At 45.6% G+C, this 19,894-nt stretch overlaps 1 protein-coding gene across 1 annotated transcript; it reads left to right on the top strand.

Annotated features, from left to right (window-relative positions):
- Positions 1 to 4,848: 4,848 nt before the first annotated feature.
- SLC51A (solute carrier family 51 subunit alpha) lies at positions 4,849 to 19,894 on the top strand. Its single transcript, XM_004745355.3, has 9 exons — positions 4,849 to 5,107; positions 5,655 to 5,749; positions 13,759 to 13,913; positions 14,861 to 14,934; positions 15,352 to 15,510; positions 16,066 to 16,177; positions 16,470 to 16,616; positions 18,686 to 18,791; positions 19,534 to 19,894. Exons 1-9 carry the CDS (start codon positions 5,070 to 5,072, stop codon positions 19,737 to 19,739), a joined length of 1,092 nt encoding a protein of 363 aa, XP_004745412.1. The 5' UTR covers positions 4,849 to 5,069; the 3' UTR covers positions 19,740 to 19,894.

Below are 19,894 nucleotides of genomic sequence, written 5' to 3'. Positions count from 1 at the left end.
CAAAAAGGAGAACTCCAGGCAGCAACATCTCTGACCTCGGCCACAGCAATTTCTTGCTAGACACGTCTCCAAAGGTAAGGGAAGCAAAATGAACTATTGGAACTTCACCAAGATCAAAAGCTTTTGCACAGCAAAGGAAACAGTTGACAAAACCAAAAGACAACTGACAGAATGGGAGAAGATATTTGCAAATGTCTTATCAGTTAAAGGGCTAGTATCCAAAATCTATAAAGAACTTTTAAAACTCAACACCCAAAAAATGAATAATCCAATCAAGAAATGGGCAGAAGACATGAACAGACATTTCTCCAAAGAAGATGTCCAAATGGCCAAAAGACCCATGAAAAAATGCTCAACATCACTCGGCATCAGGGTAATACAAATCAAAACCACAATGAGACACCACCTCACACCAGTCAGAATGGCTAAAATTAAAAAGTCAGGAAATGACAGATGTTGGCGAGGATGTGGGGAAAGAGGAGCCCTCCTACACTGTTGGTGGGAATGCAAGCTGGTGCAGCCACTCTGGAAAACAGTATGGAGGTTCCTCAATAGTTGAAAATAGAGCTACCCTACAATCCAGCAACAGCACTACTGGGTATTTACAACAAAGATAAAATGTCGTAATTTGAAGTGGCTCCTGGACCCCACTGTTTATTGCAGCAATGTCCACAAGAGCCAAACTATGGAAAGAGCCCAAATGTCCATTGACTAATGAATGGATAAAGAAGATGCAGTGTATATATACAATGGAATATTACTTAGCCACCAAAAAAAAAAAAAAAAAGAAATCTTGCCATTTGCAATGACATGGATGGAACTAGAGGGTATTATGCTAAGCAAAATAAGTCAATTAGAGAAAGACAATTATCATATGATCTCACTGATATGTGGAATTTAAGAAATAAAGCAGAGGACCATAGGGAAAGGTAGGGAAAAATAAAGGAAGACAAAATCAGAGAGGGAGACAAATCATAAGGAGGGCGTTGGGGTGATTGTGTGATGGACATCAAGGAGGGCACGTGATGTTACATAAGACTGATGAATCTCTGACCTCTATCTCTGAAACTAATAATACACTATGTGTTAATTAAGTGAATTTAAATAAAAAAATAATTAATTTTTTAAAAAATTAAGTATTCTTATACACCTGGAGGTCATTTTCTTGTAGCTGTTTTGTGAATTGCCCTTTTACATTTTGGTTCACTCACATCTCAATGTAGAAGTACTGGGTATTTTTCTCTTTTTTCTAGAGTGATAACATAAATTTTACCATTTTAACCACTTTTTATTTTTTACTTTTTAAAAAAGATTTTATTTATTTGTTTATTTATTTAACAGACAGAGAGAGAGATCACACGTAGGCAGAGAGACAGGCAGAGAGAGGGGGAAGCAGGCTCCGTGCTGAGCAGAGAGCCCGATGCGGGCTCCATCCCAGGACCCTGAGATCATGACCCAAGCCAAAGGCAGAGGCTTTAACCCAGTGAGCCACCCAGGTGCCCCTAGCAACTGGGATTTATCCCAGGAACCTGAGAGCTGTTGAATGTATACAAATCGGCCAATGTACTCCCCCATGTAATTGAGAGAAAGAAAAACATACTCAGCTGTCTTAATGCAAAAAAGGCATTTGGCAAAATCTAATACTACTCCATGATTAAAACACTCCAATACTAGGAATAGAAGGGACCTTTCTCAAATAAAGGGCATTTATGAAAAACACATAGTTAACATCATACTTAATGGTGAAAGACTGAAAGCTTTCCTTGTAAGATCAGGAACAAGACAAGTATGTTTGCTTTTGTCACTTTTATTTAACATTATACTGAAGTTCTAGCCATGAGCAATTAGGTTAAAAAAAAAAAAGTAATAAAAGCATCCACGCTGCGGGCACTTGTGTGGCTCATTTGGTTAAGCGTGCCCACCTTCAGCTCAGGTCATGATCACAGGTCTCTCTCGCACACAAAATAAAATAAAAATAAATAAAATTATTTTTTAAAAAAAAGCACCCACACTGCAAATCTCCATTTGCAGGTGGTACAATTTTGTATATAGTTAACAGTATACACACACACACACACACAATCAGAGCTAGTCAATGAGTTCAGGAAAGTAGCAGAATTATTCTAACAGCCAGAAAATGGAAACAACCCAAGTGCCCACAGCTGATGAATGGCTAAACAAAATACGGCATATCCACACAATGGAATATTATTCAGCTGTAAGAAGGAGTCAGAGACCAGTATACACTGCAAACAAACCTTGAAAATATGCTGAATAAAAAAAGTCAGGGGCACCTGGATGGCTCAGTGGGTTAAGCCTCTGCCTTCGGCTCAGGTCATGATCTCAGGGTCCTGGGATCAAGTCCCACATTGGGCTCTCTGCTCAGCGGGGAGCCTGATTCCCCTTCTCCCTCTGTCTGCCTCTCTGCCTACTTGTGCTCTCTCTCTGTCAAATAAATACATCTTTAAAAAAAAAAGTCAGGCATGAAACACCATGTACTGTAATGACAAGTGTCTGTTCAGGTACGTGTTTGGAATTGGACCAAATCAACAGAGAGGGGAAGTAGATTAGTGGTTGCAAAGAATGGGAAGAAGGAAGAATTGGGAAGCAGGAGGTTTCTTTCTGTACTAATGGAAATATTCTGCAATTAGATAAATGGTGATAGTTACACAACATTATGAATACACTAAAATCACCGAATTATATACTTTACAATGACTAAAAAGGTGAGTTTTATGTTATGTGAATTTTATCTCAATGAGGCATTTTTTTAAAAAAAGAGAGAATGGCCTTTAAATATCAAATGATTGAGGATTCCTGAGGAAAACTGATGAAACTTATAGGTATTTTTATATTTGGATTTTTCAAAAATGGTCCTTACACTGAGAGAGCCAAAATTGAAGTGACAGGCATCCTATCAGGCAATCATATAATTTGGTGAGAATAATTAAGCCAAAAAATGAAACAAAGAATGATTCATTCCTCTTGGGCCTAAAATTCAGTGTTTGACAGCAAGCTGTCCAAAATTAGCAAGAGAAGAATCTGATTAGCTGGTCCAGCTCATCTTCTCTGGCCATACCTTAGCTTGGGATGGACTGGCTTTGAGTCAGGCCATCACTGCCCTTGACTAATTGTGGGTGACACTGCCCGGAAGATAGCTACCTAGGGACTCTGGGTGGGGCCGCAGTACTCCCTCAGAGCTCTAAAGTCCTCCCTCTCACCAACACACCATTATTTCTCTCTTCATCCTCATCCAACCTAAGAATCAGCCAGTCTCCCCCGGGCCTCCCAGCCCCTGCCGCCCAGAGTGTCCACCCAGTCGCCTTCCCTTCCTGACTCTCTCTCTCACTCTTCATTCCCCCTTTCCTGCCTCCCGCAGTTCTGTCCTGAAGAAGTTTCAGAGAACATCCTCAGTGCCCGGTTACTTGCTCTGAGGAAGTCTAAAGTTCAGGCTTGAGACAATTAAGCTCAAGGCCTCTCACCAGGCTAGAGATGAATGACCCAGGGGGCATTCCTGTCACATGGCCAAGGCTGCTGAGTCAGCCTGTGTCTGTCAGGGTGGGACCAAGGCAAGTGACCCTGGTCAATGCCCTTGTATTCCTTGTGCCGTCACTTCCACCTCAGGAGATAACTGGGTCCCCGAGACTCCTGGATCCCTGGGCTGTCCCGTCCCGAGAGTTGTACTTTAGGAGGAGGATAAAAGAGGGACAAAACCGTGCTTGGCCCCGGGGAGACATTTTTGATGTACGGGGATAGCAGTAGAGAGTCCTCTTGGTACCACCAATAACTACTTCCTCTGACTGACTATAGCTCCTCACCACCCCAGAATCTACTCTGTTGACCCTCTCATGGACCCTTTTCTTACTTTCAAAATTCTTATCTGAAGCTCAACAGACCTCCTGACCTAGGTCCCTTTTGCCTCTCTCCACACTCTCATGGCTTTCTATCCAACCTGGATATCAGAACTTCTGTGAGCCTCAGTTTCTTCATCTGTAAAATGGGAATAAAGACAGTACTCACCTTCCAAGAGCAGTTATAAAATTTCAACAAGATAAGGAACAAACTGCATTTTCTATAGTGCCCCGGGCACACGTTTGCAGCAGCTGTCACTGAGCTTTCCTGAGTTTATCAGTCACGTGACCACTTCTAAAGCGCTCTCACTCCCTGTGTATTGGGCCCTGGGCCAGGAACCCTGGGGTACTGTGCTTGGGCTCAAATGGCTTTAAATCTACGGTGGGCCGGTTAGCTCAGCTGGTTAGAGTGTGGTGCTAATAAATCTACTTAGAGAGAAAAGAGATCACTAATCAATAAAAAGTTGAGAAACATACTTTGGCACAGCTTTCCAGAAGCTGTCCAAATGCTTGGAAGTCTCACTCGGCAGCTTTTGCGTCTTAAGTCCCTCTGCATCTTTGCTGCGTCTTTGGCTGCTGTTTGGCAGGATAAACCCCTCACCAAGATAAGGAAGGCTGAGATTTCGGAAACCCACATGGGCCTCATCTGGCTTTTCCAGCTCATTCTCCCTTCCACATGCCAGACCAAAGTGTCAACACAGTGAGGGAGCTGGCCTTGACTATCCCGTCTCCAGGGGACCAGAGATCAAGTTCTAGCCAGGTTCTGGGAGACCTGGGTTTGCTGACTGGTAGTATTGCAGGGAGGATAGAGAACTTTATTTGACCAGCACCCTAGAAGACTCCTTAGAGGGGATATGGGATGAGGGCTGGCAGGAAGCAAAGGGTGTCCAAAGGCGTTGGTGGGAGGGAGAAAGGAAGGACAACACCTAGGGAGAGGGAGGAGTCAGGAACCAGGGCACTCAGCCAGCCAAGAGGATCAAATTCCTCTGGGGTGAACTCTGAGATAAGCTCTAGGGACCTGTGGGCACGGGAAGCCCGAGAACAGAGAGGCAGAGGAGAAGATCCTGCCAGTGCACCTACACGTGGCCGCGGTCCTTGTTCTGACAAAGGCCAGTGGGCAGAAAGACTCGTGGGAGCCACTTCCCTCAGGGCCCCCACCTGCCTGCCCTTCCTTGCCCCTCACTGCTTGCTGGGAAAGCCAGAGAGGGAGAGAAGACGATGGAGCCAGACAGGACTCAGATAAAACTTGACCCCAGGTGAGTGAGGGTGGCAGGCCTAGAGCCAGGAACCAGTTGCTAAGCAGCGGAGGCCGCTAGCATGCTGGCCTGGCCCTATCTCCCTTCCAGGGCCTTTGGCTCCTAGGACACAGAATGGGGCAGATGAACAATGGTTTGGCTGTCCCTGAGGTCAGTGTGACCCTTCAGAGCCTTGGCTTTGCGCTCAGTGGGGAAGAGAAAAATCCCAAAGGTGAGGGCTGTGAGGGGCAGGCATAGAGCTGTGGACCCATCCCTGGTACTTAGGGCCCACTCTTTCTCTGAGGCCCTACCCTTTTTCTCTTGTCAGTGCCTGACCTGCTGCCCCAGTGGAAGTGGAGAGAGTGGGCACCAAAGTCAGGCCTGCCTATAGCCCTGGGGCACTTGTCTTATACACTAGCCTGGCCCATTTGCCATTTCCGCTAAGAACTGGGGCATCGAGGGGAAATGTACAAGCTCCCTGAACTCAGAAGTGTTTGAGGGAGTGTGAGATAATTGGTATTCCTTCTGGTACCTTCCATGTTCTGAACACAGGCTGGTATCTCTACAGGTACACAGCAGATCTTCTGGAGTTACTGAAAACCAATTACAGCATCTCGTCTGCCTGCTTCTCTCATGCTCCCACTGCAGCCCAGCTTCTGAGAGGTGAGTCAGGGGCCCTCCCCAGAGGGAGCTGAGAGGAGAAATGAGCATCCCTGCAGGGAGCCAAGACACCTGAGTGATGCTGATGAAAGGTGGTCCTGAGCCAGCCTGCCTGTAGAACATCTGTCTGTCATGGTTAAGGCCTTAGAGAAGAGCAACTCTTCAAGGATCCAAGAGGCCAGAAGAGGGGCATTGTAGCATAGCCAGGGAGACAAAGCTGCATGCTGGACCCCCCACAGATCCCAGCCTCAAAGCTCCTGCAAGTTGGGGACATTGGCCTGGAGTATTGTTCACACCCCAGAGCCAACCAGGGATTCAAGATGGCACCCATATGATCCAAGCCCCAGAGAATCCCCCTTGGGGCCTCCACAAGAGCCTCTGGGAAAGGGTCATTCTAGAGGGGTGGTCGCTATGAATAATGTCCTTAAAACTTAGGCGAGCCTGTAGAAGTATTCCAACAATGTTGGCCAACTAGATCTTATACTGAATTGCTTTGAAAATGAAAAGCAGAAGACAGGTCTCAGTTTATTCCCTGGCTGCCTATATGACAACCAAACGACCCTAGCTTTTTTATAGCAAACATGGCTCCTATCCCTATTTCATTTCGTTTTCCTACTGCATGATTAACCACCTCTTAGACATTGATGAAGAGGAGTCTGTGTCTCTATGGTATCTTTTTTAATATAAAGATTTATTTATTCATTTGAGGGAGAGAGCATGAGTATGGTGGTGAGGGGCAGAGGGAGAGGGAGAAGCAGACTCCCTACTGATCAGGGAGCCCAATTCGGGGCTTGATCCCACGACCTGGGGATCACAACATGAGCCCAAGGAAGACACTTAACCAACTGAGCCACCCAGGGACCCCCTCTATGGTATCTTTAATGTTTTTGCATAACCTCCTTCCTGATATGGTCACTTCAGGGAGTAGACTTTCTGACCACACAGGATGTGGTCAGCGTGGATCAGGAGGCAGACAGGGGCACGTGCTTGGACAATGTTCAGCCTGGTTTCAGAGCGAATGACAACACTTTCCAGAGTGTCCAGAGAGGCTTTGCAACTGCTCTGGGGTCCGTGCTCGTAGCCAGCTTCTCTGTCCAGCTCCAGGAACCTCTCGTTCAGAGTGCAGCTGGTGGGACAAGTGTTCCATTAGCAGTTTGCCAACCAGACGCTATTTTGTCCCCCAAGGAACTTCTGGTAATGCGCAGAGACTGTTTCAGTGGCCCCGACTAGAGGGCACAACGGGCATCCAGTGGGGGAAAGGCCAGGGATGCTGCCCTGAACACAAAGGCAAGTCCCCCACCACAAGGAGTTGCCTTGAACAAAGTGTCCACGGTGCTGAGATTGAGAAACCCAGCCTCACACAGGAAAAATCGATCTCACATTGCTTTGCGACAGATGTGCAAATAGAGGCCCCAGGGATCTTCAAAGAAGGGAGACCATGCTGGGTCTGGTAGCCCAGCGCTCTGCCTCGTTCCCAGGGGGAATGTCGAAGAGCGGAGAGCAGGCAGCGCGCGCTGCTGGGTTGGGATCGAGACAGAAGGGGCAGGCACGTGCCGCGGACCCCGAGCACCTTGATCCCGCAGGGTTCCAGGTCGCTGGTGGAGAAGCAGGGGACAACCGAGAGGGCTGGGCAGGTGAGGTGGGGCGTGAGGAGTTCAGGCGGGGGAGTTGCACTTTATCCTGCGGACGGAAGGAGCCGGGGAGGGCTCCGAGATTGGGAGGGGCTGGACAGGGCTGCAAAATCATTAATCAGTAAACGGGATGGACTTCGGGGAAGGAGGGCCTCGAGAAGCCGGGCTATGCATTGGAGACCATCGCCCCAGCCCAGCATAGGGAACATGAGTCTGAGCCGGAACGGTGTCTGGGAAGAGAGCGGGGGTTGGAAAACCGAAGCAAGCCCAAGAAAGAGCGAGCTGCCTGCGAGATAGCTAGACCGGGCGAGTGAAGGAAAAGATCCCGCAACTACCCCGCTGGGGATCGGGGCAGGCTGAGGGCAGCGGCGATGACCCCGAGAAACTGGAAAGCCCCAAAGAGGCTTGCCCTGAGGACGTGGCAAAACTCTTCCTCCTTAGCCTATAAACTGTTGCTCCTTAAACTTGGCTGCCATTGAAGGAGGAGCTCTTGGGGGAGAATTACCAAATCTGTTTTTGAAATGCCTGTGGTATGATTGCGATGACACTCCCTCCAGGATTCTTAAATGGACCGATCCAAACATTTCTGTGAAAGAGTGATGAGCCAGGAAAAGCCAAGGCAATTTTGAAAACAAGTGTGGAGGGCACCTGCCCTACCAGGGGTTAAGACCTAGAACGAGGCTAAGCAATGAACACTGACGTGCAAAGGACCTAACAAGTAGAAACGTGGAACCGAACAGGCGCCCAGAAATAGCGCCTGCTCGGGCATGCGCTCTGTGAAGTGATGCCCCTGCCCACCCCCCACCCCCTCAGTGGGCAGAACGGAATCGTCAAGAAGTCATTTAGACAATGTATTTGTCCCGGGGCGGGGCGGGGATCCGTGTGAAAACCGATCCAGTGTAGCTTTAACCCAGACAGCTAAAATACCTAAATGTAAAATACAAACGTTTTTTACAAAAGGCAATATAGAAAGATATCTTTCTGTTTGCTCTTTTGTTTTTATTTTTGAAACTTTTGTGATTTAAAAATCATTTTTGATGGCTATGATGAAATGCTAGTTAAAAATGTACACAATTTTATAATATAATTGCAGTAATACAATAGGTATGCACTTTAACCCGGGTGTTGTTTTTTAAAGCTACCTTTTATTGAACAAATACTACTTGCGAGATGCTGTGCTAAGAGGTTAGAGGGAGGATGAATAAGCTGTCCAAGGTCAAGAGCAAGCACCAAGTGGGATTTTACTTGGAACACAGGTATCTCTGACTCCAGAGCCTATGCTCTTAACTCTCTTGAAGACAAACATGCAGATATGAAAATAACCTCTGGTTAGGAACTAGCGGAAATTATGGGGGATACTCTTTCAAGATTTTAATGCTCTAATATTGTTTTCATTACTTTTTTTTTTAAAGATTTTATTTATTTATTTGTAAGAGAGAGAGAGTGAGAGCGAGCACAGGCAGACAGAGTGGAAGGCAGAGTCAGAGGGAGAAGCAGGCTCCCTGCGGAGCAAGGAGCCCGATGTGGGACTCGATCCCAGGACGCTGGGATCATGACCTGAGCAGAAGGCAGCTGCTTAACCAACTGAGCCACCCAGGCGTCCCGTTTTCATTACTTTTTTTAAAAAATCATCCTATTGGGGATATGGTGGGAAATTTGCTAGTTGCTAAAGGTGTAAATGTATTCAAAATGGTCAGTTAGACAAGCTTTTCCCAAAGTGTGTTTCTTGGAATATGAATCTCGAGTAGTGCCTCATGAACACAGAATCTGTAAAAAAAAATAAGTTTTATAAAAGTTATATTCTATAACCTCCACTAGGAAATTACAGTATAAAGCAGATTAAAAACTTGAGTATGGGAGGAAACAGGTTTAACTTTAAGGCATCTCCATAAAGCCTCTGGCCATTGAACATTTTTGTCCCATATCTATTAAGATGCAGAAAATAAGATAGGGGACAATCTCCAAAGAATAAATGAGTTGCATGGAGAGCAGTAGTGTCAGGATCTATGGATGCTGAGAAACTTCTTTCTTAGCTTTTGTGTTGTGGCAGTGAATACAAGAGCCTATAGATACTATAAGTAGGAGAAAGAATATAGACCGTCAAAGCCAGAAGTTAAAAGAAACTGCAAATCATGTCTGTACTGAAGAGTCACATATGCCCCCAGCCCACCTTCACAAACTTAAACAACTTGTTAGGGTTGCGTCTCATTGTTCATTTCGCTCCACATTCCCTCCCATAGCTGTGGGAACGCACACCAAGAGTCAGCCTGTGAAATGGTTAAGAGTATGGGCTTAGCCAGAAACCCCTGGGTTTCAATTCCAGCCCGGTAACTTCCAGGCTGTGTGACCATGGGTAAGGTGCTTAAACTCTAAGCTTAGTTTCCTGGAAAAGCCTATAAATGGAGATGACAATAGGAATTCACATGGGTTATTTCTTTCACTCAACAAATAGCCACAGTTGCTGTTCCACGCACTCGGAGATGGAACAGAGAACAAAGTTTGACAAAGTCCCTGCCTTGCATGACTTTACAAGGGTGTGTTGGGGGGAGGGGTAGGCAGCAGAAAAGAGACAAATAAATAAATATGTAAATAACCTCACTGTGGGAGAGAGATGGGGCACTCTGGGAAAGCTGGTGAAGGAGGGGCATTTGAACGGGGATCTCAGTGAGGAGAAGCCAGCCACTGGGAACTAGGGAGAAAAACTGAATGGGCAGAAACCGAACGCCACCAAGCTCAGGAGGTGGCACCGCTGACATGGTCATTGGGAGGCTGAAGGGGTGTAGGAGTGGTAGGGAAATCCCAAACCTCAGTAAACAGGGACCAGCGAAGCTATGGTGTTTGACATGGGGGAACACAGGGTGTGAGAGAGGGTGAGGGTTCAGTGCCAGAGACCCAGGGTCAGAGGCCATGAAGGGGACTGTGGTTCTGGGAGTCAAAGTGGACCAGATTTTCAAAGAGGAGGGAGCAGTTGAGTCAGTGAAGACTGGGAAAGGCTCCGGGCTTGAATAGCTTTTGAAAGGTCTCTTTTTACTCTCAGCTCTCCCTGAGCTGGGGGAGGACAAGGGTCAAGCAGAGGTGGGCAAGTCTTGCCAACAGAGGCCTCGAAGAGTGACTCTGCCTTCTCACAATGGACATCGGCTTTGAGAAATCTACTGAATCGGGACACCTGGGTGGCTTAGTTGGTTGAGTGTGGGACTCTGGATTTTGGGTCATGTCGTGATTTGGGGTGGTGATCTCAGGGTTGTGAGATTGAGCCCTACAGGGGTGGGGGGAGCTCCACATTCAGTTGAGGGGTGGGGAGAGGTTCTGCTTGGGATTCTTCTCTCTCTTCCTCTGCCCCTCCCCCTCTCCTGTGCTCTCTCTCTTTCAGCCCTGACCTTCTTCCGTTCTCTGCTAATTATGTCAATATTTTTAGTTGGTTATCTTTATAGATTTATTATTCCTTTAGATAACTTCTTATTCTGCCAAGCAGGGGCAGTACTTCCTGACTTTGCACTTTGTAAGATAAAGATATTTGTGTCCCACTCTTTCCTTCAATTCTTTTCTACCTTTCTCTCCCCAAACATGGTTTAATTTAATTTAATTTTAAAAGATTTATTTATTTATTTGACAGACAGAGATCACAAGTAGGCAGAGAGGCAGGCAGAGAGAGAGGAAGAAGCAGACTCCCCGCTGAGCAGAGAGCCCGATCAGGGATCAATCCCAGGACCCTGGGACCATGACCCGAGCTGAAGGCAGAGGCTTTAACCCAGGCGCCCAATTTTACAAATAACCAAACATGGTTATTAATTTTGCAATCTTCTTTGTCAACATGAGATCTTTATTTTAGGTCTAAATTATATACAGTAAAGGGTAATGATCTCAAGTGTATATTGTGATGCATTTTTGCTTGTGTGTACATCTGTGAAACAACCATCTAGACAAAAAAATAGAACATTTCCAGCAACCAGTAGGGTCTCTTGTACTCCCACCCCAGTTACTATGCCTCCTGAGACCACTACTTAGACCTCTATCATCTCTATAGATCATTTTTCCCCATTCTTTAATTTGTAGAAACAAAATCAAACAGTATATACTCTTGTGTCTGGCTTCCGTCACTCATCATTAAAGATTAAAGATTAATCTGTTTTGTTGCATGTATCAGTTTATTATTATTTTTTTTTTATTGCTGTGTGATACTCTATTGTGGGAATGTATCACAATTTACAGCATGGGTTTGGAGCACCTGAGATTGAGTCTGGCATCGGGCTCTCTGCTCAGCTGGGAGCCTGCTTCTCCCTCTTCCTCTGCTGCTTGTGCTCTCTCTGTCCAATAAATAAAATAAAAAATCTTAAAAAAATAAACAACATGGGTTTGAACTGTGCAGGTCCACCTATATGAGGATTTTTTTTTCCAATAAATATATGTACGGTGCTGTAAAGATATTTTCTCTTCCTTGTGATTTTCTCTTTTTTAATAAAGATTTTATTTTTAAGTAATCTCTACACCCAGCATAGGGCTCAAACTTACAACCCGGAGATCAAAAGTCGCATGCTCCACCGACTGAGCCAGCCAGGTGTCCCTTTATGATTTTTTATTTTATTTTTATTTTTTATTAACATGTAATGTATTATTTGTTTCAGGGGTACAGGTCTGTGATTCATCAGTCTTACACAATTCGCAGAGTTTACCATAGCATACCTTCCCCAATGTCCCTGCCACCCCATCCTTCCTACCCCCCCTCCATTCCAGCAACCCTCAGTTTATTTCCTATGGTTAAGAGTCCCTTTGATTTGTCTCCCTGTCTGGTTTCATTTTGTTTCATTTTTTTCTTCTCTTCCCCCATGATCCTCTGCCTTGTCTCTCATATTCCACGTATCAGGCGGATCATATGATCTGTCTTTCTCTGACTGACTTATTTTGTTTAGTCTGAGCTTGTCCTTTCAATGGTTTCTTTTGACCAATGGAAATATTTAATTTTAAGAAAGTCCAATTTATCAATTTTTAAATTCATGGGTGGTGCTTTTGTGTCCTATTTTGCCTGTCTTTTTTTCTTTTTTAAGATTTTACTTATTAATTTGACAGACAGAACACAAGTAGGCAGAGAGGCAGACAGAGGGAGAGGAAGAAACAGGCTCCTTGCTGAGCAGAGAGCCCTATGTGCGGCTCGATCCCAGGACCTTGAGATCATGATCTGAGCTGAAGGCAGCCGCTTAACCAACTGACCCACCCAGGCACCCCAGATGTTTGCCTATCTTAAAGTCTTAAAAATCTACTTCTCTGTTTTCCTCTAAAAACGTTGTTTTAACTTTCACACTTAGGTGTTTTTGGATGATGTGAAGGAGGGGTCAAAGTCCTTTTTTTATCCACCAAAGGAAAAAACATCCTTTGAAAAAACATCCTTTTTCCCATAAATTGTAGTGGAGTCTTTTGTCATAAACCAGATGACCATACATTTGTGGATCTGTTAATAAATTTTGTTTTTTTAATTAAGTGCTGGTAAGTATAAAAAAAATTTTTTTTAAAGATTTTATTTATTTGACACAGAGAGAGAGAGATCACAAGTAGGCAGAGCAGCAGGCAGAGACAGAGGAGAAGCAGGCTCCCTGCTGAGCAGAGAGCCTGTCTTGGGGCTCCATCCCAGGACCCTGAAATCATGACCTGAGCCGAAGGCAGAGGCTTAACCCACTGAGCTACCCAGGTGCCCAAAGTGCTTTAAAAATATTACACATTCTTCACAAAGATTTTGAAGAAGCATCGCTGAGGGTAGGATCTGGGCAGCTATTTTTAACAACTACTCAAAGGATTGAAGTAAACACTGAGGAAAGCTACTGAATCACTTTTAATTTAAGACTGACTATGAGGCCAACACGAGTCAAATGTCCCTGGAGCCTTTTTGGGTATCCATTTTTCTTTTGTTAAGATCCCTTCCTAATGTCCCAGTTTCGTGACATAATTTTTGAAATCAAATTTAAACAGCCCTAAAGTATACCATTAATTACATTCTGCTTTAACTATAATGTTAATTGGTCCACGTCTGCTAGCATGACACCTTTCACTGGAAATAGTAAAGTTGACTAGGCAAAGCCAACCTCCTAATTCAAAATTTTTGCTAATTAAGTAAAAACTTGTTTGGTGTCTATATCCTGGTTGAGGTAAGCCTAACGATACCTAGAATTATCTGGTCTAGTCTCTCATCCATGCAGAAGAATGACTACTTTTTAGCTACATGTTAGATACTCTAAGTCTAAGAAAATGCCATTCTTCTGCATGAGTGGGAGCCTAGACCACATAATTCTAGATACATTAAAGCCATTTAGATCCAAATGAAGAAGCCCATATCTCCTGCCCCTCAGTCCTGGACTTCAGCTCAGGAGACTCTGCCCTCTCTTTCCACTTTAGCACTGGGCCCTGCAGAAATTGCCCTCACAGTCATCATGACCTTGCTTGCCCTGGGCTCAGTCATCATCTTCCTGGAGGATGCTGTCTACCTGTACAAGAACACCCGGTGTCCCATCAAGAGGACTACCCTGCTCTGGAGCAGCTCTGCACCCACGGTGAGGGCCTTGTAGCTGCCCTTTGGGAGGGACTAAACAAGACTAAACAATTAGAGGAAATTTGAGAATTCCTCTAAACTCAGCAGTCCAAGTGAGCAGAGGGTTGCCTGCTTCTACGCACTTAGAATGGGGGGTTGTAATTTCCGATTGCAGTCAGGTCCCTGTGCTTGGAAAGCCAACAATTAGTGGGACAGCGAGTTTGAATTCTTAGAGCCGGGAGACAGGTAGAGAAACTGCTCAGCCCACCAGCATCCCTACTCACTACTTCTGGCCACAGTATTACTGTTAAAAGAAATATCCCTGCCTGTAGAGGAAAGCAGTGGTTCCTCAGAGGGGAAAGAGGGAAACTATTTTTTTCCCCACAGGGACATACTCAGCTCAACCCTTATATTGTAGACCTTTTTAATTCACCCTCACAGACATTATATAGGTCTCTGGCTTGCTCCCAGGACCTAAGACTGGACTTCCGTTTCTTTGTAAGGTGTGTGTGTGTGTGTGTCTGGGGTGCAGAATGGAGCCCTTGAGGTCCTTTTCTAGCAGAGGACACCTGCCTGGGCCATCTCAAGTCATCAGAGATGCTCTAGTAACATGCGATGTTGAAAGGGAAGGGTTGGATCTTGACCCAATTCTTCCTAAGGATGAACTTACCTACACTACTTCAGGGGTATAGGATGAGATAATCTTCAAACAGGCACCAGACTTAAGGTGACCTGCTGTCTCTAACCCTAGATAGAGAAGGAAGTGACCACTGAATTAAAAAAAAAAAAAAAACTTAAAAAATTAGTTCACTTTTAAAAATTAACTATTTTTCCAGCCAACCATTGGAAGTAATGACACCCCAACTGTTCAGATTTTGCTTCCTTGAGCCCTTGCCATAAAATTTTTGAGAGAGTGAGCACAAAGACTCCCTTCTCGCCGCAAACAGCTTCTCGCTCCTCTCCAAGCAGGTCGTGTCTGTGTTCTGCTGTTTTGGTCTTTGGATCCCTCGTTCACTCATGCTCGTGGAAATGGCCATCACCTCGTGAGTGTCCTGCCCCACCTGCAGCTCTGAGCTGGTCACACTTTTGCTCCCCACTCACCCAGGACCCAGGACTCCGGGGTCCACATTTTCTTTTAACCCATATCCCTTCCATAAATCCCTGCAAACCAATTGATCGTGAATCTAGCCCCTTTCAACTTGTGCTAATCAGGTCCCTTGAACTTCTGGTTCTGTTCATCCTCAGTCAACCATTTTGTTCCTATAGGCCCCAATTCCCCTCTTCCTCAGCCCCGGACCCTCTCCTCTCTCTCCCTCTTGCTGGGTCACATATTCTGAATACCTGGTCCCTACTGTGTCCCCCTCAGTGAGCCCCACCTCTGTTGCACCCTTTGTAGTCAGGTATCCCCTCAGCAGGCTGCCACTTCCCCTCTGTGAGGCTCACCTCTGTTCCCACTCCAGGTTTTACGCAGTATACTTCTACCTGCTGATGAGGGTCATGGTGGAAGGTTTTGGTGGGAAGGAGGCAGTAGTGCGGACACTGAAGGACACTCCGATGATGGTCCACACAGGCCCCTGCTGCTGCTGCTGCCCCTGCTGCCCCCCACTCATGCTCACCAGGTGAGGTGGGAGTGAGAGGCTTCCTCAAGGAACAGGTTAGCCTCTTCCCGCATTTCCCCAAGAGCCTCTCTGGCTCTCTCAGCCCTGTTTCAAGTCTCTTGGAATCAGGCAGGTATGGAACAAAGCCAGTGATGAGAGGGTGGGCATCTCACAGCCACCACCCACACAGGGGTGAGGAGAGCAGAGGAAGGAGAACTCCAATTTCCATCCCTTCAGCTCACTGCTGCCCACACACTTGGGCACTTGGAGCTAAGTGGACTTTGGGCTACTTACTTGTCCCTTTTGCCCATTTTGGTTAATGAGATTGGGGTCAACATTTTGATAGATCTTGCCCAAAAGGCAGCATTCTGGTCTGGGGGGAATGAGTGGGAGACAAGAAGAGAGTTTCCAATGCTCTCAACATTCTGGCTTCTTTCTATGTCCCCATCCATCTAGCCATTTTGGTGTCTATTATGGCAGCCAAGCCTCAGCTCAGGAGCACAGTGAGGGACCTGGAAGGTGTTCTTGAGGTAGGCAGTTTGTGGGTTCATGTTCCTAATCCTCTTCTTCCTTCAGGAAGAAGCTTCAGCTGCTGATGTTGGGCCCGTTCCAGTATGCCTTCTTCAAGATAACACTGAGCCTCGTGGGCCTGTTTCTCATCCCTGATGGCATCTTTGACCCAGCAGACGTAAGCCAGGAGTTAGAGGCAGCAAAGTCTAAGACTCACTTAGTACCTCTGAGCTCTAGAAGGAAGAGCTGGAGCCAACATCTGCTGCAACAGGGCCCCACAGGCAGGGTAGCCGCAGCAACAGTGTGGCCATGGAAAAGTAGAGGCTTGGAGACTGGTGGGGAGAGGAGAGTGGAACAGGCCAAGACTTTGGGGGCCTTTTTTTTTTAATTACCTTTCCCACTATGGAAGAGGAGAAATAAAAGCAGGAGAAAAGGCTCACCTCCCTCACTACTTTTTGATCTGCCACCAGATTTCTGAGGAAAGCACAGCTCTGTGGATCAACACTGTCCTCGGTGTGTCTACCCTGTTGGCTCTCTGGGCCCTGGCCATCATTTTCCGTCAAGCCAAGATGCACCTGGGCGAGCAGAATATAGGAGCCAAATTTGTCCTCTTTCAGGTAACTATACCCTGGGAAAGAAAAGCTGGTTAATATTAGAGCTACCAACAATGGGGATTAGGAACTGGGACTAATAAAGACCAAAAGTGGGTCTGGGAATCTTCTTAAGCCTAGGTTTCCTATGAGATTTAGAAAATGATTCCTGTCCCTTCCCAGATTTGGCTTTTCTGTGCTGTAATAGCTTCCTAGCACCGCCCTCAAAAAGGATCACAAACTGGGTGGCTTAAAACCACAAAAATTTGTCTCACAGTTCTGGAGGCTAGAAGTCCAAAATCAAGGAAGGGGTCAGCCAGGCCACGCTCCCTCTGAAACCTATAGGGGAGAATTCTTCCTTGCCTCTTCCTAACTTCTGGTGGTTGGCCAGCAATCACCAGCTAGCAGCTGCATCATGGATTTTGTCTCTGTATGACATGGCACGTGTTGTGTGTCTTCTGTCTCTTTCCCCCTTCTTTGAAGGACAACAGTATATGGGAATAAGGACCCTCCAGTACGATGTCATCTTAATGATACCTAATCAGTTAACCAAAATGATGATGCTATTTCCAAATAAGATCACATTCCAAATAAGATCATATTTAAGATCACTTCAAAATATTACTTTAGGGACCCACTTCAACTCTTAAAACATGTATTATCAGCCTTAAAATCTTCTACCTTTACTTTTTCCTACCCAATACTTTCTAAAGCTCCATAATTAATCACTACCAGGAGCATCAGCATTATCATAGTCGTGAACTACTTTCACCACATGTTTGGGACTTTTCATACATTTACATCTAAATTTTCACATTCATCTTAGGAGTCATTATTATTCCTATTGTGTAAATGAGGCCCAGAGATGTCTTCGGGCTTGCTCGAAGGCATGTAGTTATGGGGCCAGAATTTAAGTCTAGATCTAACTCTCAAATCCAATTCCTCCTTCTCATCACACTGCCTCTTCACCTGCACACCTCTCTCGAAGTTCTCTGCAAGGCACATTTTTTCACTTTTACACTTTCCATTTTCTAAAGCCTAGAGAACTTCCACCAAATGCAATGATTTCTAGCCCAATCTTGTTTTCCTTCTCTCTCCACTCTTTCTGTCTCCTCGCTAGGCCCTTTTCCTATTCCCACAGCATAGTGACTGCTTTGTAGTTAACAGTGTGATTTCACATAAATTCTCATTTGATCTAAGCAGATGCCTCCAAGATGTGGGTTTCTGGGTGCATGGTAGGTAGAATTGAAGACGAGATGGGCCAGAAGAGCCTGAAATGAGTCAGGGGCTGAAAGGGCAGAAAGGATCTGGGCCACAGAAGCATTTAGGGTCATGCCATAGGCTAAAAGCTCTGTGACTGCCGGGCCTGCCCGTGACTATCGGGGGCCACCTGCCCTGAAGAGGCTGATTCTCCAGAAAAGAGCACTTGGAGGGACAGGTGTTGATGAAGCCTCTGGACAGAGATTTTCTTTTTCTTCTTTTTTTCCTCATTGTATCAAAATATACATAAAATTTACCATTTTAACTATTTTTAAGTGTAGAGTTCAGTGGCATTATGTGCATTCACATTGTTGTGCAATCATCACCACCATCCATTTCCAGACTTTTTTCGCCTTCCATGTAGAGACTCTGTACCTATTGAACATTAATTCCCCTTTCCCCTTTTCCCCCAGGGCCTGGCACTGTAGAGATTTTTCAAAGGGTGCTTTCCTTCATGGCCAATTGTCCATCATTTTAGGAGCAGGGAATCTCAGGTCCTTGAGCCAGATGGAAATGGTTCTCTAACCATCCATCTTGTTCATCCACTGAGTGCTCATTAGTAGCTGTGGCTGAGATAGGGAAATAAACATGGACCCCCAATCAGTTCTTGTTTCTTGTCACATCTCATAAAATATTGGGTAGAAGACAAGATTATAATTTGCCTAAGGATTACAATTCCACAAAACTTTACTTAAGTGAGTTTCAACCCTCTGTAACTGCCAGATCAAAAGGTCAGCTGAATGCACCGTGGAAGGCCAAGCACAGCGGTGCACCGACTGGCCTCAGTGCCACGGGTGCTGGGCCTCTCCTGCCCTTGCTTCTCTTCTGTTCTGCAGGTGCTCCTCATCCTGACTGCCCTGCAGCCATCCATCTTCTCAGTCTTGGCCAACAGTGGGCAGATTGCTTGTTCACCTCCCTTTTCCTCTAAAATCAGGTCTCAAGGTGAGCACAGAAGAGTTCCTCTCTCATTCCAGAATGGGTGAGAAGGGTGGGTCAGGGAAAAGAGGACCTTAGAACAGAGGTTGGGCCAGCCTGGCTTCTGCTCAGAATATTCAGAAAGGGGATCTCCGAGAAGTCTTGGTGGGGTTTGAAGGAGATGGTGACTTCTCTGACAACACAGAGGAGAGCTGCAATCCCACAGCTTGAGGCCAACCCTCTTGGCCAACCCAGGAAGGCACAGGTTCAATTGCCAGCTTCTGGGAGAGGAATGGGTGTGATCTGAAAGCAGGTCATGCTGATAGGGGCGCCGGGGTGGTTCAGTTGGTTAAGCACATCTGACCCTCGATGTCTGCTTGGGTCATGATCTCAGGGTTGAAGACTCGAGCTCCACATCAGGCTCCATACTAAGCATGGAACCTGCCTGGGATTCTCTCTGTCCCTCTGCCCCTCCCCACTGCTTACTCTCTCTTTCAAAAAAAAAAAAAAAAAAAGGAACACCATGCTCATAAAACATGCAAAAGAAATGGGGTTTAATGCTAGTCTCATATTGCAGAAGGTGGAGAGTCAAGTTCCAGTTTTGGCTTTACCATTAATCTGCTACTTTACTTATGACAACTTAATATCTCTAGACATGGTTTGAGGACAAATTGGAGAAAGTTTTGCTGAACTCACATGCAGGGCTGCTAGTGGGATACCATCTCTACAATTTAGGATAACTTACATTATATTTCACTCCATGCTGCAGTTATGAATTGCCACCTCCTCGTACTGGAGACTTTTCTAATGACTGTGCTGACACGCATATACTACCGAAGGAAAGACAACAAGGTTGGATATGAACCTTTTTCTTCCTTAGACCTGGATTTGACTTCAAATTCCAAAGTGGACATTGAAAGAGACACTGTACACATTAAATGGTCACAAGATTTCCTCACTGCCCCTCAACCTTGACCACAGGGGAATGGATTCCATTTCCAGAACAAGATGACAGATTACATTTGACTATAGGAGATGAAGAATTATGGAATAGAATGCAATTATTTTGGACCTTGTCTGGAGAAGGTATTTTAAGTTTTATAATAAACGGGATAGAGTTTAAAATTCTA

The sequence above is a fragment of the Mustela putorius genome, unplaced genomic scaffold (genome assembly GCF_011764305.1).
Source record: "Mustela putorius furo isolate JIRA1106 unplaced genomic scaffold, ASM1176430v1.1 tig00003834_pilon_pilon_pilon, whole genome shotgun sequence".
NCBI classification, from domain to species: domain Eukaryota; kingdom Metazoa; phylum Chordata; class Mammalia; order Carnivora; family Mustelidae; genus Mustela; species Mustela putorius.
Note: the sequence above shows the minus strand (reverse complement) of the source record. Positions and strands in the feature narration are given on the sequence as shown.

Coding starts and splice junctions, on each gene's coding strand:
- SLC51A (XM_004745355.3), top strand. CDS start 5,070: ATGGAGCCAGACAGGACTCAGATAAAACTTGACCCCAG. Junction 5,108..5,654: donor CAGATAAAACTTGACCCCAG/GTGAGTGAGGGT, acceptor GTATCTCTACAG/GTACACAGCAGATCTTCTGG. Junction 18,792..19,533: donor CTCTAAAATCAGGTCTCAAG/GTGAGCACAGAA, acceptor TCCATGCTGCAG/TTATGAATTGCCACCTCCTC.